This window comes from Rhinolophus sinicus, linkage group LG02 (genome assembly GCF_036562045.2).
Source record: "Rhinolophus sinicus isolate RSC01 linkage group LG02, ASM3656204v1, whole genome shotgun sequence".
NCBI classification, from domain to species: domain Eukaryota; kingdom Metazoa; phylum Chordata; class Mammalia; order Chiroptera; family Rhinolophidae; genus Rhinolophus; species Rhinolophus sinicus.
In genome coordinates, this window is record NC_133752.1 from 1,962,457 (window position 1) to 1,989,057 (window position 26,601).

The following is a 26,601-nucleotide window of genomic DNA, read 5'->3' on the forward strand; positions in this document are numbered from 1 at the left end:
CGACCCTCTCCTGACCTTGGAGTTGTGTGGGGATCTTGGCATTTGAAAGAATTTCATTCAGCATTGAAGGTCAATGCTTCATGTGTGCACCATTTTCCATGTGTTGAGAACGATTCCAGAGCGAGCTCAGAGGCAGTGTGAGTTATGAGATGCAGAATTTGAAAACGGATATCTAAGAGCAGGGACTGTCTGTGTGTGTCGAGGACGCAGGGAAGGTGTAAGGTTTTGTAATCCATGGGAGCAGCTCTGCCTTAACCTGGCTGCGGGGGCCTCTGCACCCACTACGTGACTCTCCACGTTCTGCAGGAGTGTGCCGTCAGAAGTTCCATAGGGGGGTCCCATGACGGAAGGAACTCTGTATCACACCTCTGAGCAGCCAGCACTGTCTCTAACTGTCCCCCTTTGAAGAATGCGCGTGTTCCTAGAGACCTATGTGTCGCCGAGGGCGGTCGCTGCATTTGGCAGCCGCGGTGGTGTGTGGCCAGGCGCCCGCCTTGCTGCATCCCGCTGCCCCTCTCTGAGCTCTCCTGGTGCTCGCTTTGTGGCCCAGGGAGCCGGCATGGCCTTTGGGTTGTTTCCTCCAGAAACAGAACAGAGTGGGGGTGCCTTTCTGGAAGGAAAGAAAGGGAGACTGTGGGGAGGGAGGTGCAGTCAGGGGGAGCAGGACCCCAGAGCCTGCACCCTCAGTGGGCGTGGGGTGTCCAGCCAGAAGGGCTCTTTCCTGCATTGCCTGAGCCCCTCCCCGCGTCCACTCTCCGCTGCCCCCTGCCCCTCGACCTGGGCCTTCTCAAGCCAGACGTGCACCTTTCTGGGCAGGAGGTCAGTCCCCTCAGACTCCAAGGCAAACTTGACACGCACCAAAGAATCAGCAAGGGCGGACCCCAAAACATGCCAAAGTCATCTGACACACGGAGCATAATGTACCTTGTGGGGCAGTAGTTTCCTGTTTTGTAATTTTTAAGTTTCTTTCTCAGACATTTAAAGTATCAGTTATTGATTTGTGAGTCTTAAAAATAATTAGTATTTGCCAAGTGTTATAAGAATGGGTTTAGTTAATATACAGGTCATCTTTCACTTAAAATTTATATTCAGTCAGCGTTCGTTCATTCGTTCGTTCCACAAACACACAGCACATCCTTTGTCTCCACGCTGGGGGAAGCACTGGGCACTGTGGACATGAGTGGTGGGCCTGCAGAGCAGGGGCTTGGAGGAGGGCAGGCCGTGGCGGGTGGGTTGGTGGGAAGTGTCCTCTGCAGAGGGGACAGTCCTACACGTGCTGGCGAGGGAGGCAGATACTCTGCCTTACTCCGCTGTTGTGTGGCTGGAGTCCAGACACCCTGTATCTGAGAAATAAAAGCTCCAGCACCACTGATGGGGGCAGCAGCTCTGTCTGCAGTTTGTGGCCCGTCTCCCTCTTTGCCTCCCCTGGCCTCACAGTCCAGGCCACCAGCACCCTCAGCTGGGCCTCCATGGGGGCAGCTCTCAGAGCTGCCCTCTGCCTGCGGAAAACGGAAGTCTCTCTCTTCTTGACGTTCCTGTGGATAACTGTTTCCCAGGGCAAGTGCCACACTGCTTGGGTGCCTGCAGCCCTGCCATGCTGGCCCTGCCAGCTCTCCTGCTGCTCGGCCGTGAGCCAGGTCCCTTCTGTCCCAGGCAGGGCCTTTGCACATGCTGGTGGCATCGTGGGACGCTTTCCTGCTTCCCTGAGGCCAGTTAACTTCTGCTTATCCTCAGCTCTCACTTCAACTTTTGTTGTCTCACGGACAAAAAAGCTGGAGGAAGGTTTTGGTGCTTAGAGGGGTTATTTCATTTTGTGAGGATGAAAGGGAGCATGAGGGCACCTTTGCTCATCCCCTGCTGAGGGGGAGTGGCCTGTTGGGAAGGTACAGCGGCTCATCCTTCCTTCCGACTCACCTTTAGCTCATTGCAGATGAGGCCGAGCACGTCTCCATGTGACTGGGACGCCCCTTAAGCCCCCACCTAGTGACCGTCCAGCCTTCTCTTCCTCTTGTCTTTGGTCTGTTGATCTTTTTCTTATTGATGTGTACGTGTCTTAAATATCAAGGAAACTAGTCCTTCGTCTGTGTAATGTGTTACATGTATTTCCCCTCAATTTCTTTTTTGTCTTTTGACTTAGCTTGTGGTGCTTTATACATGCAGAGATTTTATTTTGTTTGTTTTTTATTGAGGTTTAATTGATACACAATATTATATCAGTTTCAGGTGTACAACATAGTGATTTGATATTTGCATATATTATAAAATGGTCACCACAGGAAGTCTAGTTAACCTCTGTCACCATACAGTTGTTTTTCTTGTGATGAGAACTTTTAAGATCTACTCTCAGCAACTTTCCAATACACAGCGCAGCAGTAACTACAGTCACCGTGCTGTTCGTTACAGCCCAGAACTTACTCATCTTATCACCGGAAACTTGCACCTTTTGACCCCCGTCACCCATTCCGCCCGCCCTCACCCCCAGCTTGGCAGTCTGTTGTCACATACAGAGATTTTAAATCTCTGCTGTCTGTTATGCTCGTATCGCTCTGGACTTGTGTCTCCTGGCTCTGCTCATTCAAATATTTCAAAATATTATCCTGTGTTTTCTTCTAATATTTCTCTAATTTTATTTTTACACTCAGCTCTTTGGTCCATGTAGCATTTATTTTAGTGTGTGTTGGAAGGGATCGGACTTGCTCATTTTTCAGACTACTCTCCAGCTGGCCTATACCACTGACGGAACAGCCCGTGACATGTCTGTTTCTGCGCCACTGGAGGACGAGGCTGTGACGGTCTGTCATTGGGTAGGGCTGACCCTGCCTCATCCCTCTGTTTGGTTTTGTTTTTCCAGCATTTCAGGTTTAGTTTTCCACATGAACTTTTACACTCAGCTTGTCAAGATCAAATAAAGCTTCTACTAGGAAGTTTATTGGGATTACATGTCCATTAGGGAGCATTCACATCTGTGGTGTTAACCCCTCAATGCCCCAGTTACTGGACACAAAGCAAACTTAGAGCTGGCCGTCTTCCAGGACCCCCGCTCCAAGGCGAGAGAGGGTGTGCATGTGCGCAAGTGCCTGTGTGCGTGAGTACAACGTAGGAGTGAGTGTCCTACATCCTGTGGACTTAAGAAACGTCCAGACTTGTAGAGAGTTTTGATAAGAGTTTATTTGAGCCCAAACTGATGCCATCTGCCGGGAAGCAAGATCTCAAATACTCTGGAGAATAACAGTTTCACAGCTTCTTTTCTGCGTTAGGAGTTAAGGGGGGCACATAAGGAAGATGGCCTGGAGCGGGGACAGCAAGGCACAGGACAGTGAGGAGATTGTGCTCTCCTGAGGGTGGTTCGGCTTGTCTCAAAGGCTGTTAACCCAGATGCACAGAGACAACGGACAGGGCAGCTCACGGCCACGTAAGCCTTTCAATAAAGAAGTTGGAGGCCTGGGGCGGGACGACCCGCCACGACCAGCCAGGTAGGGAGTTATGATCCTGTCACCCGTGAGGTCGCTTTCTGTACAACCCCCTCTCGCCCACAGCCCCATACATGTAACATGGAGAGCTTTCCACATGGGCAGGCTCTGTAGGTCGGGATTCTTAGGCCAGGCATTTCCAGATGGTTCCAGCTGTGTGATGGCAGAGTGGCTGAGTTCTCTGGAGGGCCCGCGTGGACCCTCGTCCTGCTGGTCACTGACTGGTGTGCTCCGGCAGTGTTTGTCCTGTGGTGCCTGTGCGTCTTCCGGACGGCTCAGTCAGCCTTCCCCTGCGTCCCCGCTGACTGGTGGCAGGCAGACTACACGAGTGTTTTCTCTCAAACATAATACATGCAGCACGGTGCGTCCTATTGAAGCTCAAGGAGAAATTGAAATTGTCCTCTGATCTTCCACAACTTCTCATGTGAATTTTTCCTGTAGCAGTTAAGTCGTTTGATTCCTCTTGCCCTTCTATTTTTCTCTTCTTTTCTAATCTAAATGCTTGTAGAGCTCCAAGTGGGTCCTGCCAAAACTGGCCTCTAGTTACCACACCAGTACGACTTGATCAAATTCCTGCTTTTGCTTTCTTGGCCCCTACAGGCCCACGTCTCCCTGGGTGAGCAGGGTCTGGGACGTGGCCTCCGTGCCCTCGGGGCTCTGACTTGCCCTGGCTTCGGGCTGTGGGCATGGCGGCTGCAGGCCCAGCCTCTGCCCACCATGGTCAGAACGTCTGTGAGGCCGTTTACTCTAAGCTTAGCATCACCTCTGCCCCGTCAGTCAGGGATTTCCGTGGCTGCGCTGGCCTCCAGCCCTCACTAGTCATCTCCCGCCGCTGGGCCCTCGTCACTGATAATATGTCTTTTAAACGGTTGGCCTGGAGCTGGAGCCAGTTAACTAGTCCACGTGACTCCTCACCACAACCGGCCCAGACAGCTTACTCCGCACAGGTGACAGGGCACAGCGGGCAGTGGGACAGAGGAGGGTGACGTGGGAGCACATGAAGCTGCATTTCATTAGTCAGCTTTGCTCCACGGAGCCGTGCCAACTCGCCAAAGCCGAGCCCCACACCCACGCAGGTTTGGGGTCCTCCGGTCCTGTCTCCATCGCAGGTCCAGGGGCAGGCATGGCACTTCAGAATGTGTGGGCAGACCTGCCAGGCCAGACTCTCTTCTTGCGGGTTTCCCTGGCCAGGCCTACCCATGCCAGCCTGGGACATGAGGTGGCGAGCGTGACGGGGGTTCCCCAGGCACCTCCACTCTTTATGGAGGGAAGATTATCGCGAGCTCACTTTAAAGCTCATGGGAACCAAGGCTGTCCAGTGCCATTTTACATACGAGTGAGGAGCAAATCTGCTGGGGCACATGTGGCATTTGCTACATCCAGGCGGCCTCTGGTTGAGTTGTCACACTGACACATGTGCTGAAATACTCACATGTGGACATTTCACACTGAAACCAGCCCCGCTGAGTGTCCGCGGCCCTGCCCCTTCACTCTGCTCACCCTGACTTCCCGCCCCGCCGAGCCTCACACGTGGACCCCTCGAAGCTCCCTGTTGCGTCCCGGCTTTGTGATGAGCAGCCTTGTCATGCGTGGTTGTAGACACAGTTCTTCCTGCAGGGTGTGCGCGTGTGGCTGGGTTAGTCCTGCCCCGGGCTCTCCCTGCACCCAGAACAGCACTGGGGACGCAGTTGGCGCTCATTGCGTGTGCTCGAGAAGAGCCTTGTGAGACCCCCACGGCCTCCTGCAAGGCCGGCCGAGCCCCCGGGCAGGCATGCAGGTGAGGTGTGTGCTGGTCCCCACAGAGCTAAGCGGCGCCGACCGGAAGGACTGCGTGAGCAACCACAGCCTGAGCAGCAATGCCAGCCTCCCCAGTGTGCAGAGCTGCCGGCGCCTGCGCGACAGGAGGGTCGCCAGCTGGGCCGTGTCCTTCGAGCGTCTCCTGCAGGACCCGCTCGGTGTCCGGTACTTCTCTGTGAGTGGGGCTGGGTGTGGGATGGGGGCCCCTCCAGCAGGATCCCGGGACCATGACGGCTGGGGGTCACCGTGCAGCCTCACACTCGGGACCAAGGCAGTGCAGGGAGCCTGGCTCATCCTGGCCTCAGTTCTCACAGGAAAGAGCACCCGAGCTTCTCCTCACTGCCTGGATGCCAGGGATGCGGGGGCACGTCCCACGGTTGGGTGTGCTTAGCTCCTAGGGGACCAGTTGCGGACGCCAAAGCAGTCTGATCAGTGGGCGGCTTTACAGTGTCATGTGCCCGGCCCTGCGTGACCTACGGACACATGCTTATGACCCGGTTTCTGCAAAAGGGAAACTGGGGAACAAGTGGGAATGAGGAAACAGAGCTCCGGGGCAGGGGCAGGGCGGGCACCCCAGGAGCTGCCGACTTACCTTCTCCTGACCGCTGTGTGAAGACAGTGTTTTTCTTAGGATTTTCTCCGGAAGGAATTCAGTGAAGAAAACATTTTATTCTGGCAGGCTTGTGAATATTTTAATCATGTTCCTGCACACGACAAAAAAGAGGTACGTCTGGTCCCGCCAGGAAGTCAGGAGCTTAAGGGCAGGGGGATTTCACTGCGGGCAGCAGCTAGTGTAGTCGGAAAAGTCCGTGTGAAATATTTTCACATCATTTACAACACACTTCCTTTCAGAATAAGTTTCTTCATAGACACGATATTTAGTTTTGCCTAAACGTAGTTTGCATAAATGCCTTTAGCCATCGAACTTTCATCAGCAGATGTGCTGCCATTCAGGGTGTGGAAAGGGGGTTACGGGTGATCCTGGGAAGAGCATCAGGGGGGCCATTTGTGTGGCCCCACCTCACGTGCGGGGTGGGTGTGCCCCGCTGGTCCCTGCCGGTCCAGGCCCATGGCGCCTCCTGCTCTGCAGCAGCCCGCGCCTCCATCCCACGAGGCCCGTCTGCTGTTACACCCAGCACTGCTTGGACAAGTTCCCCCCTCCCCAGGAGTGCGCTGCGTGAAGCACCGCACGCGGACACCGCATGTGGGTGCCCGTGGCTGCAGCGCTGCCCAAGTCCTTGGGACACATGATGGCCCACTGGAAAAACTGAGAGGAGCCGACTCAGTGCAAAGTTTCACGCTGGCTTCTACTTATATTTATTCACCCAAGCAGTGTACCAAAAAAATCTATACACATTTTAAGAAAGGAAAACTATATTAAAATTTTAATACTCAATATATCCCGATAACAGAAGATACAAGTCACATCTGACTTCTGCAATTACAAGAAGTGCTCAAAGTGGTTACCATGAGCGTCCAGACACTTCTGATGACGGCGATTTACTGCTTGAGCAATGTTGACCAAAGTGTCCACTTGTACCCAGTTTTTGGCACTCCCGGTATTTGCTCGGCCCCGAGCAAATGCCTCTCCAGAGCCTGGAGCCTCATCTGGGATTTGGCATAGAGCAACGACAAGCAAACCCCGTGCTGGGAGCCCGTGGTCTATATGTCCTGCTCATGGCCCTGTCCTGTCAGCTTTCCTACAGGGCCCGCGAGATCTTCAGCAAGTTCCTATGCAGCAAAGCCACCACCCCGGTCAACATCGACAGCCAGGCCCAGCTGGCAGATGACATTCTCAGCGCACCTCACCCCGACATGTTTAAGGAGCAGCAGCTGCAGGTGACACCGTGCCCCAGGTTCCCACAGGGACTCCTGGCCCAGGCACAGGGCAGAGGGCTCGGGTCCGTGAGCTCCCAAGTGCCAGCCGGGAGGAGGGAGGCGCCAGTTGGCTCGGTGCTAAGGGACCCCTTGCCCACCGGGCTTCAATGTCAGTACGGCCGATGGAGTCTACGGATTGCAGTGGGGCCCTGAGATGTGAGGGCCCCCCCACCCACTGCATGGTCCCCAGAAATGACGTGTCCAGTGACACTTCGACTCGTGCATTCGTGTGAAACCACAGGTTCATGGGGTGATACATGTCAGGACATCCCTGTGATGAGAAGATGCCTGTGACCTCATGTTATTTATAGCGTGTCCCACCGGCCTTACCTGAGATGACTTCTGTTGCTAAGTCATGTAAACGATGTGAAAAACAAATGGAGAGAGGCATTCGCTACACAGTCCTCACTTCCTTCAGATTCCGGTGGCTTGGGTTCATCTTTTTTTTTTTAATTTTTTTTTTTTTTGGGAAATATTGGGAAACACTGTGTTTTTCCAGGACCCATCAGCTCCAAGTCAAGTCATTGTTTTCAGTCTAGTTGTGGAGGGCGCAGCTCACTGGCCAATGGGGGAATCAAACCAGTGGAATTGGTGTTATGAGCACTGTGCTCTAACCAACTGAGCCAACTGGCCGTTTGGGGTTCATTTTTAACGAAGTAAATCTCCTCCAAGATTGCACGTTGGCTACCCTGGGTCTCCTGGTGGTGCTGGCTTTGTGGAAGTTGTTGGGATTCGCTGATAGTGTGATAAATGAAAGGCTGCCGTCTTATAAGAAAGAGTAGTCAGGTTTCAGCGAACTCGGGAAAATAACCCTGGGGCGGCTGGGTAGAGAAATGGGCTGAATGACGTCCTTTCAGAAAAGGGCTGGCGGGCATCTGTCGGCCCCGCTGCGACCTTGAACCTTCATGGCTGAGTCTGTAGGTACTTGTGTAACTAAAGCACGTTGCATTTACTCCACAGATTTTCAATCTGATGAAGTTTGACAGCTACACGCGCTTCCTGAAGTCCCAGCTGTACCAGGAGTGCATCCTGGCGGAGGTGGAGGGCCGCCCCCTGCCCGACCCACAGCAGGTGCCCAGCAGCCCGGCCTCCAAGCACAGTGTCAGCTCAGACCACTCCAACGTGTCCACACCGAAAAAGGTGCCTCGTCCCTGTCGCCGTCGCCTTAGAGCAGGTGGTTCTGTAGACAGGACACCAGTCCGTGTCAGTGTCCCGTCACCCACAGTGAGCCCAAGACCCTGGGGACGCGGACCTTCCAGAACATTTCTTCCTGTGGGGTGGGCATGGGGTCCAGCCTTGAAGGATCCAAGGAGCACTTTACAGCTCGTCTTCAGCTTCCTTTTGCATTTCATGTCATTTTAAAGTAACTGTCCATGATTTTAACGATGTTTTCCATTGGATGACAGTTGAGTGGAAAATCAAAGTCTGGAAGATCCCTGAATGAAGAATTGGGGGATGAGGACAGCGAGAAGAAACGAAAAGGAGCCTTTTTCTCTTGGTCCAGGACCCGGAGCACCGGGCGGTCCCAGAAGAAGAAGGACCACGGTGACCATGCAAACGGTTTGTGGTGTGCAGGTGGGGTCTGACAGCAGCCAGATGAGGACGACGCTGTCCTGGGGGCGGGGCCAATGGGGGTGTGGCTGTTTGTAGGTGTGGCCTTTGGGGGCGGGCCCACCCCAGCCCAGGGGAGTCTTAAGGTCTTCTGAAAAGCATGGGGCTGCACTCCCACTGCCCAGCCGCCCCCTGGCTGCTGCACTCCTGCACTCTTCTTGCTTGAGCGCAACAGGTGCTCTGGGAGAAAATGTGGAAAATGCAACCCAGTAAAAAGAAGAAAACCCAAATGCGTGCCGTCTGTCCACCTAGGACGACAGCCTCTTGTTTTTCTGCCTAGCTTTCTTCTAGGTATGTGTAGGGGTGCACCAGCCTTTGTGACTTTGCTTAAATGCAGTACCATAGTTTGGCTACAAGCATTCTCACAATTGTAATTTTTTATTGTTGTAAATCTTAAAGGTCACCGTCCTAGATATTTTCCCCTTGGTTTCCTTCTTGTGTGTACCTGAGAAGTCAATGTGAGCGACACAGGGGGCTCAATGAGGCCGAAGGGTGGAGCAGTTCGCACCAGGCTCTGAAAAGCACTGGAGGGAAGGGTTTGCAGGGGTTTTCTTCTGTAGAGCTCTTTAAGAAAGGGATTACTTTCCAGGAAATAACCTGAAAGCCCCAGGCCTGTGGTCCCCAAGTTTCATCAGCCAGTGACCCCTATGGAGAGAGGACAGGCAGGTGGCACCGAGGGAGGGGCCAGGCGCAGCTCCTGACCGGGATGCGGCCTGGCTGTGCCAAGTGGTTTCTGTGGTGTGTGTTTCATCTCCTCAGAGCAGTCTGCAGACGTCTTACGTGCCTTCTTACAGAAGGCGGCTCAGGGGGCGTGGGCCTGAGGTCCGCAACCCCCACCCTGCCCCCGCCCTGGCCACGTTGCAGGTGACGGATGCAGGAGTCCTTCCATGAGGACAGGCAGACAGTTGTAGAATTCAGTTAGTGAGACCTCCAGGGGGATGGAAGCTGTGTAGCCAGACGGGGCCACAGACCCCCAAGTGCCAGGGAGACAGGTAATGCTCGCCTCAGACCGTCTGTCCCCCCAAGCAGGACCACAGGGGCTGGGCGCCCCATCCTGGCACATCTTTAGAGAGCTTTAATCCTGGTTCCAGGGCACTGCCCAGGAATTCGGACTTGGTGGTCTAGGAATCCGTTGCTTTGGGGAGGTGGGTCAGTGGGATGTAGGGGCCCTATGTTCACACACCCCGGCTGCAGTCCCCACCCTGGCATAGCATCATGACTGGGAAGCAGGCCCCATGTTTGGAAGGGCCTTTCTAGATCAGCGCTTTCATGATTTTCACATTAGCCTAAGATCACAGTTAGTTCAATTAGTGATCACAGGTTGTGATTGTTGGCTCACTTTACGACTTCGCAGGAAGACGTGACAGAGCCACTGGTAAAGATTCAGTGACTGTGACAGGGGACAGTTTCTGTTTAGGCCCAGAAACCCCAAGTTGAGATAAAAATCCCAGATAAGTGAAGGGAAGGACGATCCTGCGCTTTGACCTGCTCTGAGCCAGTGGGCTCCTGGGGGCTGGCCAAGCACAGCGCTGTGCAGGGGGCAGCGTCTCTGCAGCGAGGCCGGGGAGGTGGGGCAGTGCTTCTAAAGGGCTTTTCCCTGCTGCCTTCTGTCCTTCATTCAGCCTCGAGGGGTGGGGTTGGGAGATGTGACCAAGTAAGGGGTTTCTGTATTAAGTGAAGGTGGTGCGGTTTGGTTTTCTGAGTCGCTGTGTTTCCCCATCAAGACGCCCCTCACGCCAATGGAGGCCTGGGCCGCAGGGAGTCTCAGGGCTCCGTGTCCTCCGCGGGGAGCCTGGACCTGGTAAGTCCCAGAGGCCACGTGGACTTGTGGAGCCTGTCTGAGGGTCTAGTCACCAAGCGCCCACGTGTACAAAACCTGATACTCTGGGGATGGGGGGTGGGGCTTCTGAACAGAGCGAGGAGCCGTTTGCTAGGTGCGGGGGGCGGGGGGGTGCTCCTTGGGCACTAAAAATATTTCTGGATTGAATTTGAAATCTTTCTGTTTTCATTCAGTTACATTTTTTTCGAACTCCTATTACTAACAAACAAAAGCTTTGTGTCACTGTTTGAACATCCCACTAACTCAGACATTCCCATGTTTGTGGGGCTGCTGGGAGGGGCCCCTCACACCCTGCTAACCTGGTGTCTGGTTGCTTGTTTTGACCCAGGTAGATGAGGGCAGGTGGGAGGCATGGGGTAGGTGCTGCCAGCATCCGAGTCACTAGAAATTGTCAGGCAGCAGTTAGTGGGCATAGTGTTCCTTCTGCTGTGCCACACGACGGTTAGCACTATAAGGCCTCCCCAGCTATCCATTAGCTGTGGCTCCTGAAAGCCGCCCAGAACTTAGGGGCTTACAGCGCACTTGTGTCCATGGGAAGGGGATAGTTGGGACCATTTTGCAATCAGGGTAGCACCTACAAACTAGTTTTCTGAAATCATGTTTGGGTGAAAGATTTTCAGACTATGTAGAGGAGATAGTGACAGTGAAGTGACAGCTAAGGCAGCAGTGCATTAGAAGAGTGTGTGCAGGGAGCAGTTCCTAGTGAGGAAATGAGATCATGACTCAGGGACAGCCCCAAAGGCTGGCCGCTCGGTCCACGTCCCGCCTCTGAGCATGGGTCCTGGTGCTGGGGTGGCGTGCCAACTAGTGATTTCCTGAGCTCTAAAGTATGTGAGTGATGCCACAGACACTGCTGTTCTGGAAAGACCCAGCACACCAGAACCACTGCCCACCCCCATCCTGCGGGCACGTCACTGCTGAGGGCCTGGGAGGGGCGGGCACGCGAACTTGGGCCTCGTCCTCGTCCGGGCAGACTGTGTTAGCATTCTCTGGGCAGAAACAACTGTGGCCTGTCCCTCACTCAGGCAGGGCGGGCCCTCTGCCAGCAGCCGCTCTCACTGTGGTCCTCACAGCCCCTGCCCACCGCCCAGAGCCTCCCCCAGCCTCCTCCCTCGGGCTGATTGGCTCTCCATCAGAAGGGGCCTGGGAGGTCGGGCAGGGGAGCCAGAAAGATAGCAAGAAGCAGCAGAGGGGCTCCCAGACTGCGTCGGGCCTCGGGCCCCTCAGTGTGCCATCCAGCCTGCCTCATGGTCCCAGCCCCGGAGACTGAGGTGGGGGAAGGCAGCTCAGGGTCAGTGCCCTGTCTGCTTCCTGGTCAGGTCCAGACAAGACCCGACAATAGCAGTGTGAAGGGCCCGTCCTGCTCTGAGTAGGAGAGCTGGCCCAGGGTGGCCCTCATAAGTGGAGGGTGAGACTGAATTCCGGGCCCGAGTGATCAGTAGCAGCATGGCTGTCCCCTTGTGTCAGCATGAAAGCCCCAACCCCTTAGTGGCTTCGCTGCACAGTGGTACACTGTGTAGATCTGTCACAACAGTTGTGAACGACCTCTGTGAGCGCATGTGAGCTAGCCATAGCCCTGCTCGGGCGGCCTGCGCACTCCCCGTAACCCTGTGTCCTGCTCCCCAGTCAGAGGCCTGCAGGACCTTGGCGCCTGAGAGGGACAAAGCCGCCAAGCACTGCTGCATCCAGCTCCCCGATGGGACGTCCTGCGTGGTGCTCGTCAAGGCGGGGGTGTCCATCAAGGAGGTGCTGTGCGGCCTCTGCGAGCGGCGCGGCATCAACGGGGCTGCCGTGGACCTCTTCCTGGTGGGCGGGGACAAGGTACAGGCACGAAGGCCCTCAGCGCTCTTCCCTGGGGGGCCCTGCCTGTGTGCGCACCAGCCCGGGAAGGGGGGCCCTGCCTGTGTGCGCACCAGCCCGGGGACGGGGACCTGCCTGTGGGGGGACCAGTGAGAGGGACCTGCCCTGTGGGGGACCAGTGAGGGGACCTGCCTGTGTGCGCACCAGCCGGGGAGGGGGACCTGCCCTGTGGGGGGACCAGTGAGGGGGACCTGCCCTGTGGGGGGACCAGTGAGGGGGACCTGCCCTGTGGGGGGACCAGTGAGGGGGACCTGCCCTGTGGGGGGACCAGTGAGGGGGACCTGCCCTGTGTGCACCAGCCCGGGGAGGGGGACCTGCCTGTGGGGGGGCCAGTGAGGGGGACCTGCCCTGTGGGGGGACCAGCCCCTGCCCTGTTGGGGGGACCAGTGAGGGGGACCTGCCCTGTGGGGGGACCAGTGAGGGGGACCTGCCCTGTGGGGGGACCAGGGGAACCCTGTGGGGGGACCAGTGAGGGGCGTGCCCGCCCTGTGGGGGGACCAGTGAGGGGGACCTGCCCTGTGGGGGGACCAGTGAAGGGGGGCCTGCCCCGTGGGGGGACCAGCCCGGGGAGAGGGGCGAACCCTGTGGGGGGACCAGTGAGGGGCGTGCCCGCCCCGTGGGGGGACCCACCTATCTCTTTGCCTGCCCGCGTGGTGGTGGTAGGCACTCACTTGCTCACAGCTGACCCTGTGCTGAGCTCCTTGTCTAGGCAGCTTGCTGGCGCCGTCCTGAGGCTGATCCAGCTCTGGGACCCTTTGTGTGCTGCCGCGGGGAGCATGGAAGCTGCCTGCTCTCCTGTGGCTCTGTAACTCTGTGCAGCTGTGTGTCCCACTGTGTGCTGACAGCGCTGCAGGGCCCTCACTGATGTCTGATGCCATCTCTCTGTCCCTTGCATGTGCCCTGAAGCCGCTGGTGCTGCATCAGGACAGCAGCATCTTGGCCTCCAGGGACCTGCGCCTAGAAAAGCGAACTTTGTTTCGGTAAGAAAAGTGCAGCTGCCATTCCCATGCGGGTCCCAGAGGCACACAGCTGTTGGGAGGACTGTCCTGGTGGCCTCTGCGTCCCAGTGGTTGCTGGGAAGGGAATGCTGACCCCCATCGTGAGTCTTAAATGGGGGAGGTGGCCGCACACAGCCACCTGGAGCCCAAGGGGCCTTCCTGTCCCACGCACACAGTAGGGCCACACCCAGGGGTGGGAGGCTGGACGTCAGAGCTGGCCACCCCGTGGGGAAGGGACCGCTCTTTGCCGAGTGTGTCAGCCCATGTTCAGCCCCACAGGAATCTGAGAAGCCCCCGCAGGCTTCCTTCCAGTCAGAACCTGGGCCTGAGGCGGGTGCCACCTTGTCTGCCTGTGACATGGAGAATCTCAGTAAAGCTGACATTCAGTAGCGTGTGTCTCTCTCTCCAACCAGGCTGGATCTGGTTCCAATTAACCGGTCAGTGGGACTCAAGGCCAAGCCCAGCAAGCCCGTCACGGAGGTGCTGCGGCCCGTGGTGGCCAAATACGGCCTGCACCTGAATGAGCTGGTGGCCAGGCTGGTGAGTGACCGCCCGCCCCTGCCCCCCACCACTGTTCCCTGGGAGAAGCTCAGCGCCTGTTGGCTGGGCAGTTGGCTTCTAATTCTCCACAAGGCGCCGCTGTGTCACGGTCCTCAGCTTCCTGCCATGCCAGCCCTGGGCAGGGGAGCTGTGTCGCCTCTGCTCCCTCACTTTGCATACTGCTGAGCGCAGACGGTTGTTGTGTGTACCTTGGTCATTCCCAAAGGGATTGGGATTGATATTTGAGATGTGGTTTCAGTCCAGAGAAACCAAAATGAGAAACAGACAACTAACACCTGGAAATGCGCCCCCGATTTGCACGTCTGAGCTCAGAGCAGTGCCTCCGCACCCTGAGCCGGGAGCCAGGCATTTGCTGGTGGCCTCAGGTGCGCCCTCTCCTCAAATGTCCTGTTCCACCTACACTTGGTAGATTGAAAAATCTCTCTGGCATTTCCAAGCCGGGCTGTTGGGTTACCATGTGAGTGGGTTAAGGAAGAAAACCCTGGGAGAGAAGGAAAGCAGTCTCTGGCTGGGAGCAGAGCCCGCTGCCCCTGAACCAGAGGGCATGTGTGGGAGATGCCCTGGGTCAGCACGCCTGGTCCCCCGAGACCTCGCTTATGCTGGGATCACTGCCGGGTCTGCACGCTCTGTGCGTGTGCTCTGGAATACGGTGATTTATGATGCAGAATTTGCCTTGTGTTCGCCTTTCTTTAGAATAAGTAAACTTTATCGGAGCTATGATTTCAAATATTTTTAGTGTTTTAATTTTCTGTGAAACAGGCCCTACAGTTGTTCAGGATCTTTGAGGTGAAGGAGAGGACCGTGTTAAATAGTGTACAGATATCCCGGGAGTAACCTGACATCTCCCTCTCCTGGCTCAGCAGGGGCACCGCTGTTCTACAGTCCAGACATGCTGGACAGAAAGGGACATGGGCCTCCCTGCTCCTACTCTGTTGAGGTCCTAAGCCATCGCTTAATCCCTCTGTGCCTCAGTTTCCGTATCTGTAAAATGAGGTTCCCGTGGTAGTGTGCTTGAGGGGCTGTGGTAGGATTTAGGCTGGCCGGTGGCCAGACCGTGCCCCTGCTGGACTGCGGTTCCTGGGTGCTGTGAGGTGCCCATCGTGGAGAATTCTTGGGAAACGGGTGTGACACATGTGGCTTTTCCATGGACACACCAGCTGACCCTCTTCACTGAACACGTGCGTCCACCTAAGCCAGGCATGTGGTGAGCAAGGCAGGACCCCATTAGCCATTGGCTGTTTCCTCACTGCGTGGAGCTCTGGGGCCACGGCCTCCTTCAGGGAGCAGGTCTTTGGCGCTGGGCCCTCTGAGGCAGCCCTGCTAGCTGGCAGGTCCTGGGGTCGGTCACCTGGAATGTGACCCATCAAGCCTGGGACGTCTTACTGTCAGCAGCTGGCCCACATGAGCTGTTCCAGAAAGTTCTTGTCCGGGTGAGTTACTCAGCACACCATCTTGTGTCTAGAGCGGAGAGAAAGAGCCCCTAGACCTCGGCGCCCCCATCTCGAGTCTGGATGGACAGCGGGTCATATTGGAGGAGAAGGACCCCTCCAGAGGAGAAGGTGGGTGAGGCCCTGCTGCGTCCCCTTCCCGCCTCCCGAAAGCCCCCTGCCCTGCTGCCCAGCACACACGGCCTCAGCTGGGTCTGGGGTCTCACAGGGCCAGGTGACCCCTGCCCTGGCAGTGCTCAGCCCCCATGGGCGTCTGAGGGGCCTGGACTAGGCGGCTCCTGACTGGGCAGGAGCACGAGGGCCTCACTGGAAGCCGTGTGCCTCCGGACGAGCGGGTCCTTCCTGAGCCTGTGTTCTCAGGCGACAGGCCCTGCCCAGCCCCCCAGTTGCTCCAGGGTTCCAACCGCCCAGTGTTGGGGGCTTTAACTACAGAGAACTCTGTTCCCAGGAGGCTTTGCGTCCTTCTGCCCAGGGTCTCGGCTTCCCTGGGGGCATCGTTGCCCTCCTCGGAGACTGGGTGGTGTCTGAGGTCCCACTGTCCCCTTGTGCCGGAATTAGGTGGTTTACAGAGCCCTCCCCACATCCTGTCTCGGCCACATCCTCCCGGGTATGTGCCTGGCCTCAGAAGGGCTCAGTCAGGCCCCCCATGCCTTGGGGACCTGTGCTTCTCCTCAGTTCCTTCCGGGCGGAGGACAGTAGGGAGCACGGCCCCTGGAGAGAGCTTTCTGGAACCATCTGATTACCTGGGTGAGGAGGTGGCTTTGTAAGGAGCTGCCTGAGGCAACTTTGGGGCTTGGGCCCAGCGAGGGCTGTGTAGCAAATGATTTGTGAGGCTGGCTCAGCTCTGAGATGTCTCTGTCCCCGGGTGACCTGCCGCCCTTGGGGCTCCAGGGCCTGCTCCTCTCCCCTTCGTGAGAGGAGGGACCTCCCCGGGCCATCCTTGCGTCTGGAGAAAGCCAGGCTCCCTGGTACCAGCAGGTGCGCCAAGCGCCCAGCAGGTTGTGGGTTTGCTGCACCTCCCTGAGGGTCGGACACGGTGGCTCTCCCGGGAGGATGCCGGCAGAGCTGCAGGCAGGCCGTGCCAAGTATCTGCAGCAGCTGGAGGCAGGTGTGCTTCCTCCAGCCGAATCAGGCCACAGAAGTGGGCCAAGGCCCTGAGTGCCCACAGAGGCCAGACAGCAGCCCTGACGTGGGGCCACGGGCATCCTTCAAAATATGTGACTACTTTCTAAACAATGTTCATGCCCAGTGGTCCATGCAATGAGCTTTGCCCGTCGCAGTGCCACCAAAGTCCCATGTGGTGGAGTCACTGTGCCGTCCCCCCCACCTCACCTGGGGTGCTGCCAGCGATCAGGCTCAAGAGGCTGGTCCTGTCCCTTTGTCCTGACTGGGCGCTGGGCCTGTCTGTGCCTAGGTTAGGTAAGGGCAGCTGTGCTTTGTCTTCTGCACAGCCCTGCTCTCAGGCAGTGTAAGTGTGATGGTATTTAGGTGTTCGGATGGATTTGCGATTCGCCGTGACTACAAAGCTGTCTCATGTGTTCTGTGTCCACAGACAAACTGAAAGCCACGCCGGGTAGACAGAGCGTGGCCGTGAGTTCCAGCTCCAGAAGTCTCTCGGCGACGGTAATGCCCCACCTGGCCCGCACGGCGTCTCGCTCCTCCAGGCCTGCCCGCTGTCCCCCGCCCGGTGTCCTCTCACGTCCCCTCCTGGGGCCTGCTCCTCTGACCTGTGACATGCCAGCTTGCTTCCCCCGTGGTGGGCACTTGTGTCTTACGTGCTCTGCTTTCTGATCTTTGTCGTGGTGACTGCTTCCTGCGTGTATAGGCGCCTGTCCAGCAGTCTGTGCCTCAGAGACCCTTTCTGTCTGTAACTGATGAATTGTGTGCTGTCATGTGTCTGAAATGTGAGTAGAACTTTGACTTTCCTTCTAATGCAGGGAGAGGAGAGAACACTAGGCAAGTCTAATTCTATTAAAATAAAAGGAGAAAATGGAAAAAATGCTAGGGATCCCCGGCTTTCAAAGAGAGAAGAATCTATTGCAAAGATTGGGAAAAAAAAAAATCAGAAAATTAATTTGGACGAAGCAGAGGGTATGTGTACTTTTTAAACTTGCACGTTTGTTAGTGAATGCAATGTCAGTTTCTTAGTATGATCATTAGAACTTTCTTTGAGTTCTTGGCAGCGGGGAGACTGATCCCTGTCACACTGAGATGTTGCCCCGTCAGTCTGTGGCTGTTGGTGTAACTTTACTAAAACCCCCATTTTCAGACTGAGAGCCAGGCCCCTGGGGGACAGGAAGCATTCACGGGGTGGGGGGCGGCACGGTGGTCCCGGCAGGTTCCGCCTGCTCCTCCCTCTCTGTCCCCAACTGGGATGGTGGCTCAGTTGGTGCCAGGAGAGGAGGCAGCCAGTGGGGGGCCTGGGTTCGCTGACCTCTGTGTTAGCCTGTGGGGTGTGGCGGCCTGTACTCCCCCGGGGCCTACAGGAGACAGGAAGCAGGCACCCAGGAGATTGAGAGGGAGAGAGGGTCTCTTTTATGGAAACTTCTTTGTCTGCCAAAAGCTTATAACCAAGGGAAGCATGAAAAGCAGAATCAAAACTAACAGCTGTGACTGTGATCTGAATTTTAATCTGGGGGTGCTTCCTAGTCAGCTTGTCACAGCTCCCATGACGTCCACCCTTAAAACCATAAAGCCCCCCCCACTGTTAGCCACTCAGGCAGAGGTGAAGCACACACACCCCCCCCAACTCTGAAGTTTGCGCATTTCTGAGAAGCATTAAGATTTGAGATTTTAAACTCCTTGTCTTGTTCAAAAACTGAGGGTGTGATTTAAATGCTAGAGAAGCTCAGATTAGGCACCTGCTGCTTTGAACAGTGAGCTCGAGTTACAATTGCAAAGCCTTCTGGGTAAGGAAAGGGGTTCTGGAAGAAGCAAAGAAGCTGGGCACACACAGCAGGCTGTCGAGGGTGTCAGGGAGGTGGGGCCCAGAGGGGCCATGGGGCTTGGGTGGGAGGGAGCATGGAGGGCTCGGCGCTGCTCTCAGGCCCTGTCACGACCACCCTGTGCCAAGAGGGGGTGACCCCAGAGGCCCCAGGTTTGGGGTTGCATGACCAGGGGCTTCCTTCCCATGCGCCTCCCCCCGGCCCCTTCCCTTGTCCAGACAGGTTCCTCCAGCTCCAGTGCCTCAGCATCTGCTGGGTCACTGCCTTCCTCCCAGGAAGGGAGGAAAGGAGCCCGGCCTCCCCTCGTACTCAGCCTCTGGCCAGAGTCCAAACAATGTGCCACTGAAATGCCATCAGCACACAGCTGTGTTAGGTCGAGGGTTTGGAGTTATTCAAGTCCGGACTTCACACAGGGTTTTCAGGGAGGTAGAGAGCTGTGTCGGATTGTTCCAGAAGCCCAGGACTTCCCACGGCTCTGCGGGCGAAGGTGGTAGGATACACACGCCTCTGGGCCGCAGCCCATGGTCCCAGAGCAGCAGGGCAGCGAGATGAGAACCGTCCAGACGGTGCTTGTGCTGTGGCGTGCCTGAGTGTGCACCGCTCTAAGACTTGGTCAATGTACCTTTTCTCCCAATAGCGTTTTTTGAGCTCATTTCCAAGGCTCAGAGCAACAGAGCCGACGACCAGCGCGGGTTACTAAGGAAGGAGGACCTGGTCCTGCCCGAGTTTCTGCGGTTACCTCCTGGCGCCACCGCACCCGCCCTGCCCTGCTCGGCTGCGGCCAAAGGCTCCAGCAAGACGTCCGTGAGCAGCAGCGGCAAGGAGGCGCCCTGGCCACGAGACCACCCCGAGAGCCCGGCCACCAGCCCCAGCTCAGCCGACAGCCCACCATTCTGCTCCCCGACCTCCCCCGGGCCCCATGTGCAGGAAGCGGAGGCCGGGGGCGTCCAGACCGTGGAGGGAGAGCACGTGGCCGACCTGACGCTCACTGGGGAGGGGGACATCAGCAGCCCCAACAGCACTTTACTGCCGCCACCCCCCACCCCGCAGGACTCGGCCGGACCTCCGAGACCAGGTACCTCTGGTGTTGGTTCCCCTGCTCACCTTTGACTCTTTGCCACTTCACTGCCCACTCGGGGCCGTCCACCCAGGGCTGCCCACCAGGCTCCCAATAAAAACAACCACTGTGGTCAGTCACCCTCTGCCCCATGATTGTGTAACAAGACGTTTCAGTGTGACCCTCCCCTCTCAGTAACCACAGTAACTGGGCTGCCTCTGTCTTCTCTGCACGGAGGGCGTCGGGCAGCAGCTGAGGTCGCATGTGTGGTCAGGATGGGTCACTGAGGTGCTCGGTGGCTGTGCCAGTGTTGTGCACTGCTCGGGACACGGCACTGAGTGGTGCCCGCAGCGGACTTGTCCTGGGTCCAGTGACACCGCGAGTAAGGCCCTGGGAATTTCCAAAAATGTGTGTGTTACTTTTAAGATTTCGAGAGCTGGCATTTTAGTGTTGTGGTCTGAAGGCTGAAAAAAAGCGTTTGTCTTGAGCAAGTAAGTAAAGCCCAGGTGACTTGGAAGGACTGTCCCATCTGCCGCCAGAGCCCTTCTACAGCAGACATCGTGCTGGGCCTGCGTGGCCGGGGGTGTGGCCGGGACCAGGGGCTGGGGGTTTCCGTGGGCGGCCTGAGCTCGGACGGTCACAGGCGTTTCTCTGAATGGAAGTATGACTTCAGTGTGCTCATGAAACTCAGTGAAGACTGTGCTGGCGGCTGGGACTGTCCCCTAGACACAGATTAGAAGTTGAAGTGAGGCCCAGGGCCTCCTGCAAGAGGGGCTTCCAGGAGCGGCTCCGCTCCCCCCCCCCCAATAGTGCCACCACACTGGTGCCTGCGTCCCTGTCCCCACTCTGTGGACCAGACACCTTCTCAGTCTATACTTTGATAGAGCCCCTGGGGGCTGCCCTTTCTCCTGTACGCTTGGTGGTGCGTGGACACTTTCAGTCATGATCTGCTGTTGGGATGACAGGACGCCCCGCTCTGCTCAGCCCCGTCCAGGATCTGATGGCAGTCTGCGGCCCACACCTGGACGGGGAAGCAGGGGGCACTCGTCCCTGCTCTGTACTGTCCACAGCCGGCTGTGGAGGACACGTGCTGTGTAGGAGTGGGACGGCTGGCACCTTCCCGCTGTGACAGCGCAGCCCACAGAGTGGAAGGAGCCCGGTGTCTGCACTACGGCCCAGCTGCCCTCTGCTCTGCTCTGTGGACACCTATGTGTAGTTTCAGCCGCGTCTGAGTCTGCGTTCTTCCAAGAGGAATAAACTCTAGATCTCCTGATGGACTGCTTGAAAACTCTTTCTCATTTGAAAATTTGTTTTCCACTTTAGAGAACTATAGGTGCCTTTTAATCCAGGGAAAATACTTCACACTTTCAGGGACCCCAGTGGGTTTGCCTTAATATACGGCCTTTTTAAAAAGACCATTCACTCAGCAGCTGTTCTCGAGCACCTTAGATGTACCCACAAACTCAGTTATGTGATGCCTCAAGGACAAGTGTCACGAGGGGGGCCCACCCCAGAGACCGCGAGGCAGGATCAGAGATGGAGTTCGCGGCCCAGTCACAGGGCCTCCTCTCCCTGAGGACACCGGTGGTCTCCATAGGCAGGTCTCCCGTCTGCCGTCGCCAGGCAGAGGTCAGTGAGGTGGCTGGGCTGCCACAGCGGCCCCTCCCAGCCCCAGGGAGATGGGGACCCTGAACCATTGGCTCCTGGGCCGCCCTGGGCAAAAGACAGGTGGGACGGGCTTTGGCCCTGAGCCAGCGATGTGGCCATGTGGAGCTGGGAAGAGTCTTTGACCCACCGTGTGTGTGCCGGAGCTGACGAGCCGCCTGCTGGGAGGGGCCTCGGCGCTGACCGGGGAGCGCCGTGGGCCCCCCAAGTCGGGCTTTTCACATGCAGTCTGCGTTGGACAGTCACTTGTCCACATAAGCCTTGTGTGGGTTGCCCCACACTGTAATGCAGGGAACCCATGCCCACGCAGCCTCAGCCACGTGCCTGGAGAGCATCTTTCACACCCGGGGCCAGGACGCCGCTGGCGTGGGGCTGAGCTGTATTCCTCGGGGTTTGGAGGCGTTCGTTCCGAGCTCCCCTCACCAGTTCTGCCAGGTGCTGGGAAGCAAGTATTTCTTAACAGCATGGTGGCCACGGTGGGCCTTTTGTCCAGAGTGAGAAACACCAGGTGGGGGTGCAGCGGGGCCCGAGGGCTCCCACACCACGGCCGTGTCGGGCCGTGTGGCTGGTTTTGGGGGCTGCCAGCAGTGCACCCCCAAGTAGGGATGGTCTTGCTCTGAGAGCCATACCCCTCGCCCACCCTGACCCGCGATACTCAGAGCCCACCTGCGAATTGCCCTGTGCACACCCTACATGGCCGAGGGTAGAGGATTTCAGAGCAGAGGTCCTTAGGAAGACAGAGGTATCCAGAGTGACAGAAGTATCCAGAAGGACAGAGGTGAGCAGAGGGTGTAAGGAGCAGAGCGCTTCTGGGTGCCAGGCCCTCCTTCCACGGGCACAGCCATAAGACGCGTGTGGTGGTGGAGGCAAGTCCCCAGCTGCCTGTTGTTTCCAACAAACCCCTGGGAGCTTGTGGGTGTCCTCTGGCCTTTCCCGTCTGGGCAGGGCCAGGTGGGGCAGCAGTGCTGTGTGTCCCCAGGTCCTGGCAGAACGCGAGTCAGATTCCTGTGGCCAGTCCTGGGGGCCCAGGCAGAGGGCAGTGCTGCCTCAAGGGTTTGCTTCCCGGTGGGAGAAGGCGCGTCAGATGCAGGCATCACATCAGCGGACACAGAGGGTGTTGGGGTTGCCCCCTAAAGAACACCTTTTCCTACCGAGGGAAACATCTCTGTTGAACTGCAGTTTTGGTGAGGGGTCCAGAGCCCACCGAGGAGCTGCCTTCAGTGCGCTGACCGGCGGCTGGTGGCCCCGGGCCCAGACTCCCCCACACGCAGGAGCTGGGTTGGCCCAAGGCTGGTCCTCGCCTTGGTCCCAGGGCTGAGCACTCAGTAAAGTGTCAGCCGGCAGAGAACCTCGGGGCGCAGGTGTGACCGCGTGGCTCTGGACGTCTGCAGCCCTTCCCCAGGCCTGGTCTTAGAGAAGTCCCTCCTTAACTGCCCCTCCCGCTAGCTGATGGATGGGCCAGACATGGCCAGCAGGGGCTCTCCACGGCTCCACCCTGCCCCCCAGCCCTGCCCCCTGCTCGGGTAGAGCCTAGCGTTTCCTCTCACTGCCGCCTGGCTGTGCTGGCGTTGGAGGCCTGGGTCAGGGTTCTGGCTGAGCCCCTCCCAGCCCCTCCTGCAGGCCAGTCCCAAGGAGCCCACAGGCCAGGCTGGGCTCCGTGCTGCCCTCCTCTGCGTCCTGGCAGCTGCCCTTACTCATCACCCAGGAGCGCAGCGGCCAGCCCGGCCACACGGCCCGCCCCCGGGGGTCGTCCTCACACAGCCATCCTGGCCCAGGGTCCCCAGGGGCTCAGGTGCGAGGAGCTGCTGCTCACTGGGCAGGAGGAAGTCACCCCAGCTTGGAGGCCTCGCCTCGTGCCTTCTGTCAGTGTCTGGTGTCCTCATGGCCACATCTTATTGCCAGAGTGACAGCGCTTGGTGGGCCCACAGCTCACTTCCTAGCAAGTATGTGTCGCTCTCCTGGTCCACTCACACAGCCCGCCAGCCAGGGGATCGCTGTACCCTCGTGATGTGGTTTCCATGGAAACGGAGCTGGAGAGGTAACCAGAGGCCATGCCCTTCGCCTTGGCAGAGGTAGCCAGACCACATGCCTTTGTTGTGGCCCGTGTGTCGGGAGCTTGTCTGCACCTCACCGCTCAGCGGTCAGCCACCCTCCCTCCTCCCCCCTCCCCAGCCTGGACCTCCTGCCACAGTCTCAGGTGTGTCACACCTGGTCATTCCCAGATGAGGTGGCATCCTGGGCTGAGGACACCAGGGCACCTTGCCTTGCTCCTGCTGTGTCTAGGAAAATAGCCACAGGGTGGCCTCTGCAGCTTTTGTCCAGCCTCCTGTCCCCAGCCACCTGTCCCCAGCCACCTGTCCCCAGCTTCCGGTCCCCACCTTCCCAACACGGCAGACATGCAGGTCTCGCCAGCCCAGGGCCCGGCCTCTTGTTCCTTGTCCCTCCCCAGGTCTGCACTTGTCCATTCCAACGTCCTCTGTCCAGCAGAGGCCTGGCCCTTCTGTCTGGGGAGTCCAAGGGACACCCCCAACCATGCACACCGGATTCCAGGTCAGGCAGTTCAGCCCTCCCAGCACAGACCATGATATAGATGAGGGTGGCACGTGGCCTTCTCGGGGACCGTCGGTGCAATGGGTCTCAGGCTCAGAAGTCACCAGGAGGGCCACCCCTGCCAACGGCCTCTTCAGAGCCCCCTTCCAGCACAGCATGTTGTATACTCCGGCATCGACCTGGCTGGAACGGGCCTGAGTGGACCAGCTAGATGCCCGGGGCTCCTGCACCAGCCTAGCCCACTCCCAAGCCGGCCCGGCCCCCTCCCCAGACCCCATCATGGCAGCGCCGTACTCCCAGCTGCTCGGGCCAGTGGCCCTGGGTCTCCCATTGAGTGCCCATCCTCCTCACCCCACCTCCATGAACCCCACCATGTGCCCTGAGGGTGCTCCGCCCAACCTCCGGGTCTCAGAGTGGAAGCCACAGGCCCCAGTGGCCACCATGTGACCTGCCCCCACCCCACCCCCTCCAGCACAGCGCAGGGTTCTGGGTCCCCGCCACCCACGCCCACCGAGGCTGGACCTCCTGCCTGCAGCCCCTCCCCCAGGGCCACCCACCACCCTGGTGTGACCTCGAGACCGCCTGTCCCCATTCTCCTGGAAGACATCCCGTCCCTTCGCCATGTGCTGTCCCAGCTCTGAGGGTGCTCGGTACACACTTGCTGAATGAGGAACTTTAATCCAGCCCCACCCCGTCACAGACGTGGTCACGGTCCAGCTGCGGTCTGAGTGGAGGGGGACCTTGTGCCACACGCACCCGGGGCTTTGGTTGTGGCTGTCAGGTGCTTTCCTACAGGAACCCAACCAGCCTCCAAGGAAGTGGGCAGAATGGTATGGGGCAGCCAGGGCCAGCACAGGCCTTAGAAGGGCCTGGAGGGCTGGGGGCTGAGGGCAGACCATGGGGTCCTGCCCTTGGCCCTCTCCCACTCCCCAGATTTCCCCACCTAGCCGTGCCCATATCTCCTTGTGCTGTGCGAGCTTCTGTGGGTCAGTCCAGGAGACTTCACAGAGGAGGTGGCAGGGTGGCCTCAAAGGACACGCAGGACCCAGCCTAGCCGACGATTCAGACCATGGGGACAAGTCACAGCAAAGGAGGACAGGGAGGGTCCCCTGGGGGTCGAAGGGCTATGGGACAGGCTGCTGGGGCCGGGACCACAGGGAGAGCCTGGAGGTGGCCGAGGGATCAGCCCATGCCCCCACCTTGGCCCTCCAGCGCAGTCCCGTACCCTGCCGTCCCCAAGAGGAGGCTCCTGACTCAGCTGCTATCTTCTCCTGATGTGGAGTCTTAAGGACCAGAGCAGATGTGGCATCCAGTGCCGAGAACACTAGTGGACAAACAAAGCGGTGGCCCAGGGGACAATCAACAGCCAGACGGTGGATTTGGGTGGGGCTGACCAGTGGGCAAAGAGAAGACCCTGGATCGCAGTGAGGGTACCAGCAGGGCCCCTCAGGGCAGGGAGGGCCCAACTGCAGAGTTGGAACCAGCAGGACTTGGTCCCTGGGGGTGGGGGGGCAGGGGCTGTGGAGCCCTGGAGAGAGAAGGGGTCAGCAGGGCAGCCTTAGGGCAGGAGGCGAGTATCCCATCGGGTATTTCAGGGACCTGGGACAGGATCCGAATGAACTTGTGCATAGAGTAGAACCAGGCTCCCTTTGGAAGTGGTGGCCCCTGGACCCTGCGGGGTCCTCTGTGTCGCCGTCCCTGCCAGGGAGGCCGGGCAGGCAGCTCTGGGACAGGCTCTGAGGCGGGCTCTGTGATGCCGCTTCTGCATGAGACTGGGGCCCTACCACTGAGTCACGGGCTCAGAAGAGCAAGCTGGGCCAGGCAGGCAGGACAGCCTGGACCTTGGCCACCTCCATGTGACACACATTTCCTTGGCCCCATGCATCAGCTGCCCTGTCCCCAGAAACAGTGTTCCTCCCTGTCCTGAGCCTCCTGAGCTGCCCTGGGGTCAGGGGGCCTGGTCAAGGTCCGTCCCCCCTGCAGGCCGGTCTTCCAGGGAGTCCATTCATGGATGGATAGGAGAGGGCCAAGCTCCTGAACGTTTGTGGTGTCACAGGCCCTGTAATGCTCCACATGGCCCAAGTTGGGACAAAGGCTCAAGGGGCAAACCCTGCCCTCTCCACATCCTGACACTAAATCAAAGCCCAGCCCCCTACCATCTCCTGCCCTGCAGCCAGCATTCAGAGCAGCATGGGGACCCAGTGACAAGCGGGGACAGGATGCATCCCAGTGGGCAGGCCCTAGCGGAACATTTGTTGAATGACTAAAGAACTGCACCCTTGGACCTCAGGAGGGGCAGCTTTTCCCGAAAGCCTTTCCCACTGTTCCATCAGCGCCAGACCTGCCCTGGGGGACACACCTGGGCCCAGCCCCGTTGAGATGGGGGAGGACATGTGCGAGCTGGGCGCCCTGACGCTGACATGTGCAGGGCGGAGGCTGGGGCGAAAGGCCCATGGTCTGCTGCATGGACTTGTTACTGAGGGGACACCGTGCCTCTGCCTGCAGGCCTGGACTTGCCTGGGAGGCCGCGTGGAGGCTCTTCTGGAGGCGTGGGGTACAGTGGGATCTGGAGACTTTGGGGGTCACGGACAGCTGGGGAAACACAGGCTCCTGATCCCACGGTCGTCCCCACTCCCGCTCAGAGGCCTTGGACCCATGGAGTGAGCAGAGGCTTCACCTCCCCAGCAAGGCCAGGGAACAGAGGCCCAGGGCAGGGTCTTCAGGGGGGCAGGACCCCATGGCCCTGGGGCTGGACTCCTGCCCAGCCTGGCCACCATGGGTCATGGGCACCCAAGGGGCCTCGGCCCCAGGCTCACCGACACCCCTACAGATATGCCAAGGCTCCCACCCAGACCAGGTCCTAGCCAGCCCAGGGCCTTTGAGCCCTGCCCGTGGCCCTTACCTGGGTGGCACTGCCTGTC

At 58.3% G+C, this 26,601-nt stretch overlaps 1 protein-coding gene across 7 annotated transcripts in view; it reads left to right on the forward strand.

Annotated features, from left to right (window-relative positions):
• Positions 1 to 26,601, forward strand: part of RGS12 (regulator of G protein signaling 12) — a 118,516-nt gene that overhangs the window by 89,804 nt on the left and 2,111 nt on the right. For 6 of the 7 annotated variants that reach the window (XM_074320600.1, XM_074320602.1, XM_074320619.1 and 3 more), the window contains 13 exons: positions 5,273 to 5,442; positions 5,899 to 5,991; positions 6,963 to 7,106; positions 8,106 to 8,285; positions 8,552 to 8,705; positions 10,481 to 10,557; positions 12,223 to 12,417; positions 13,363 to 13,436; positions 13,868 to 13,994; positions 15,478 to 15,574; positions 17,016 to 17,086; positions 17,401 to 17,554; positions 19,046 to 19,483. In XM_074320600.1, coding sequence (XP_074176701.1) covers positions 5,273 to 5,442; positions 5,899 to 5,991; positions 6,963 to 7,106; positions 8,106 to 8,285; positions 8,552 to 8,705; positions 10,481 to 10,557; positions 12,223 to 12,417; positions 13,363 to 13,436; positions 13,868 to 13,994; positions 15,478 to 15,574; positions 17,016 to 17,086; positions 17,401 to 17,554; positions 19,046 to 19,483 — 1,974 coding nt within the window. Of the gene's footprint in view, positions 1 to 5,272; positions 5,443 to 5,898; positions 5,992 to 6,962; positions 7,107 to 8,105; positions 8,286 to 8,551; positions 8,706 to 10,480; positions 10,558 to 12,222; positions 12,418 to 13,362; positions 13,437 to 13,867; positions 13,995 to 15,477; positions 15,575 to 17,015; positions 17,087 to 17,400; positions 17,555 to 19,045; positions 19,606 to 26,601 lie in introns of those variants that run through there. The other variant, XM_074320609.1, reaches the window with a different exon arrangement.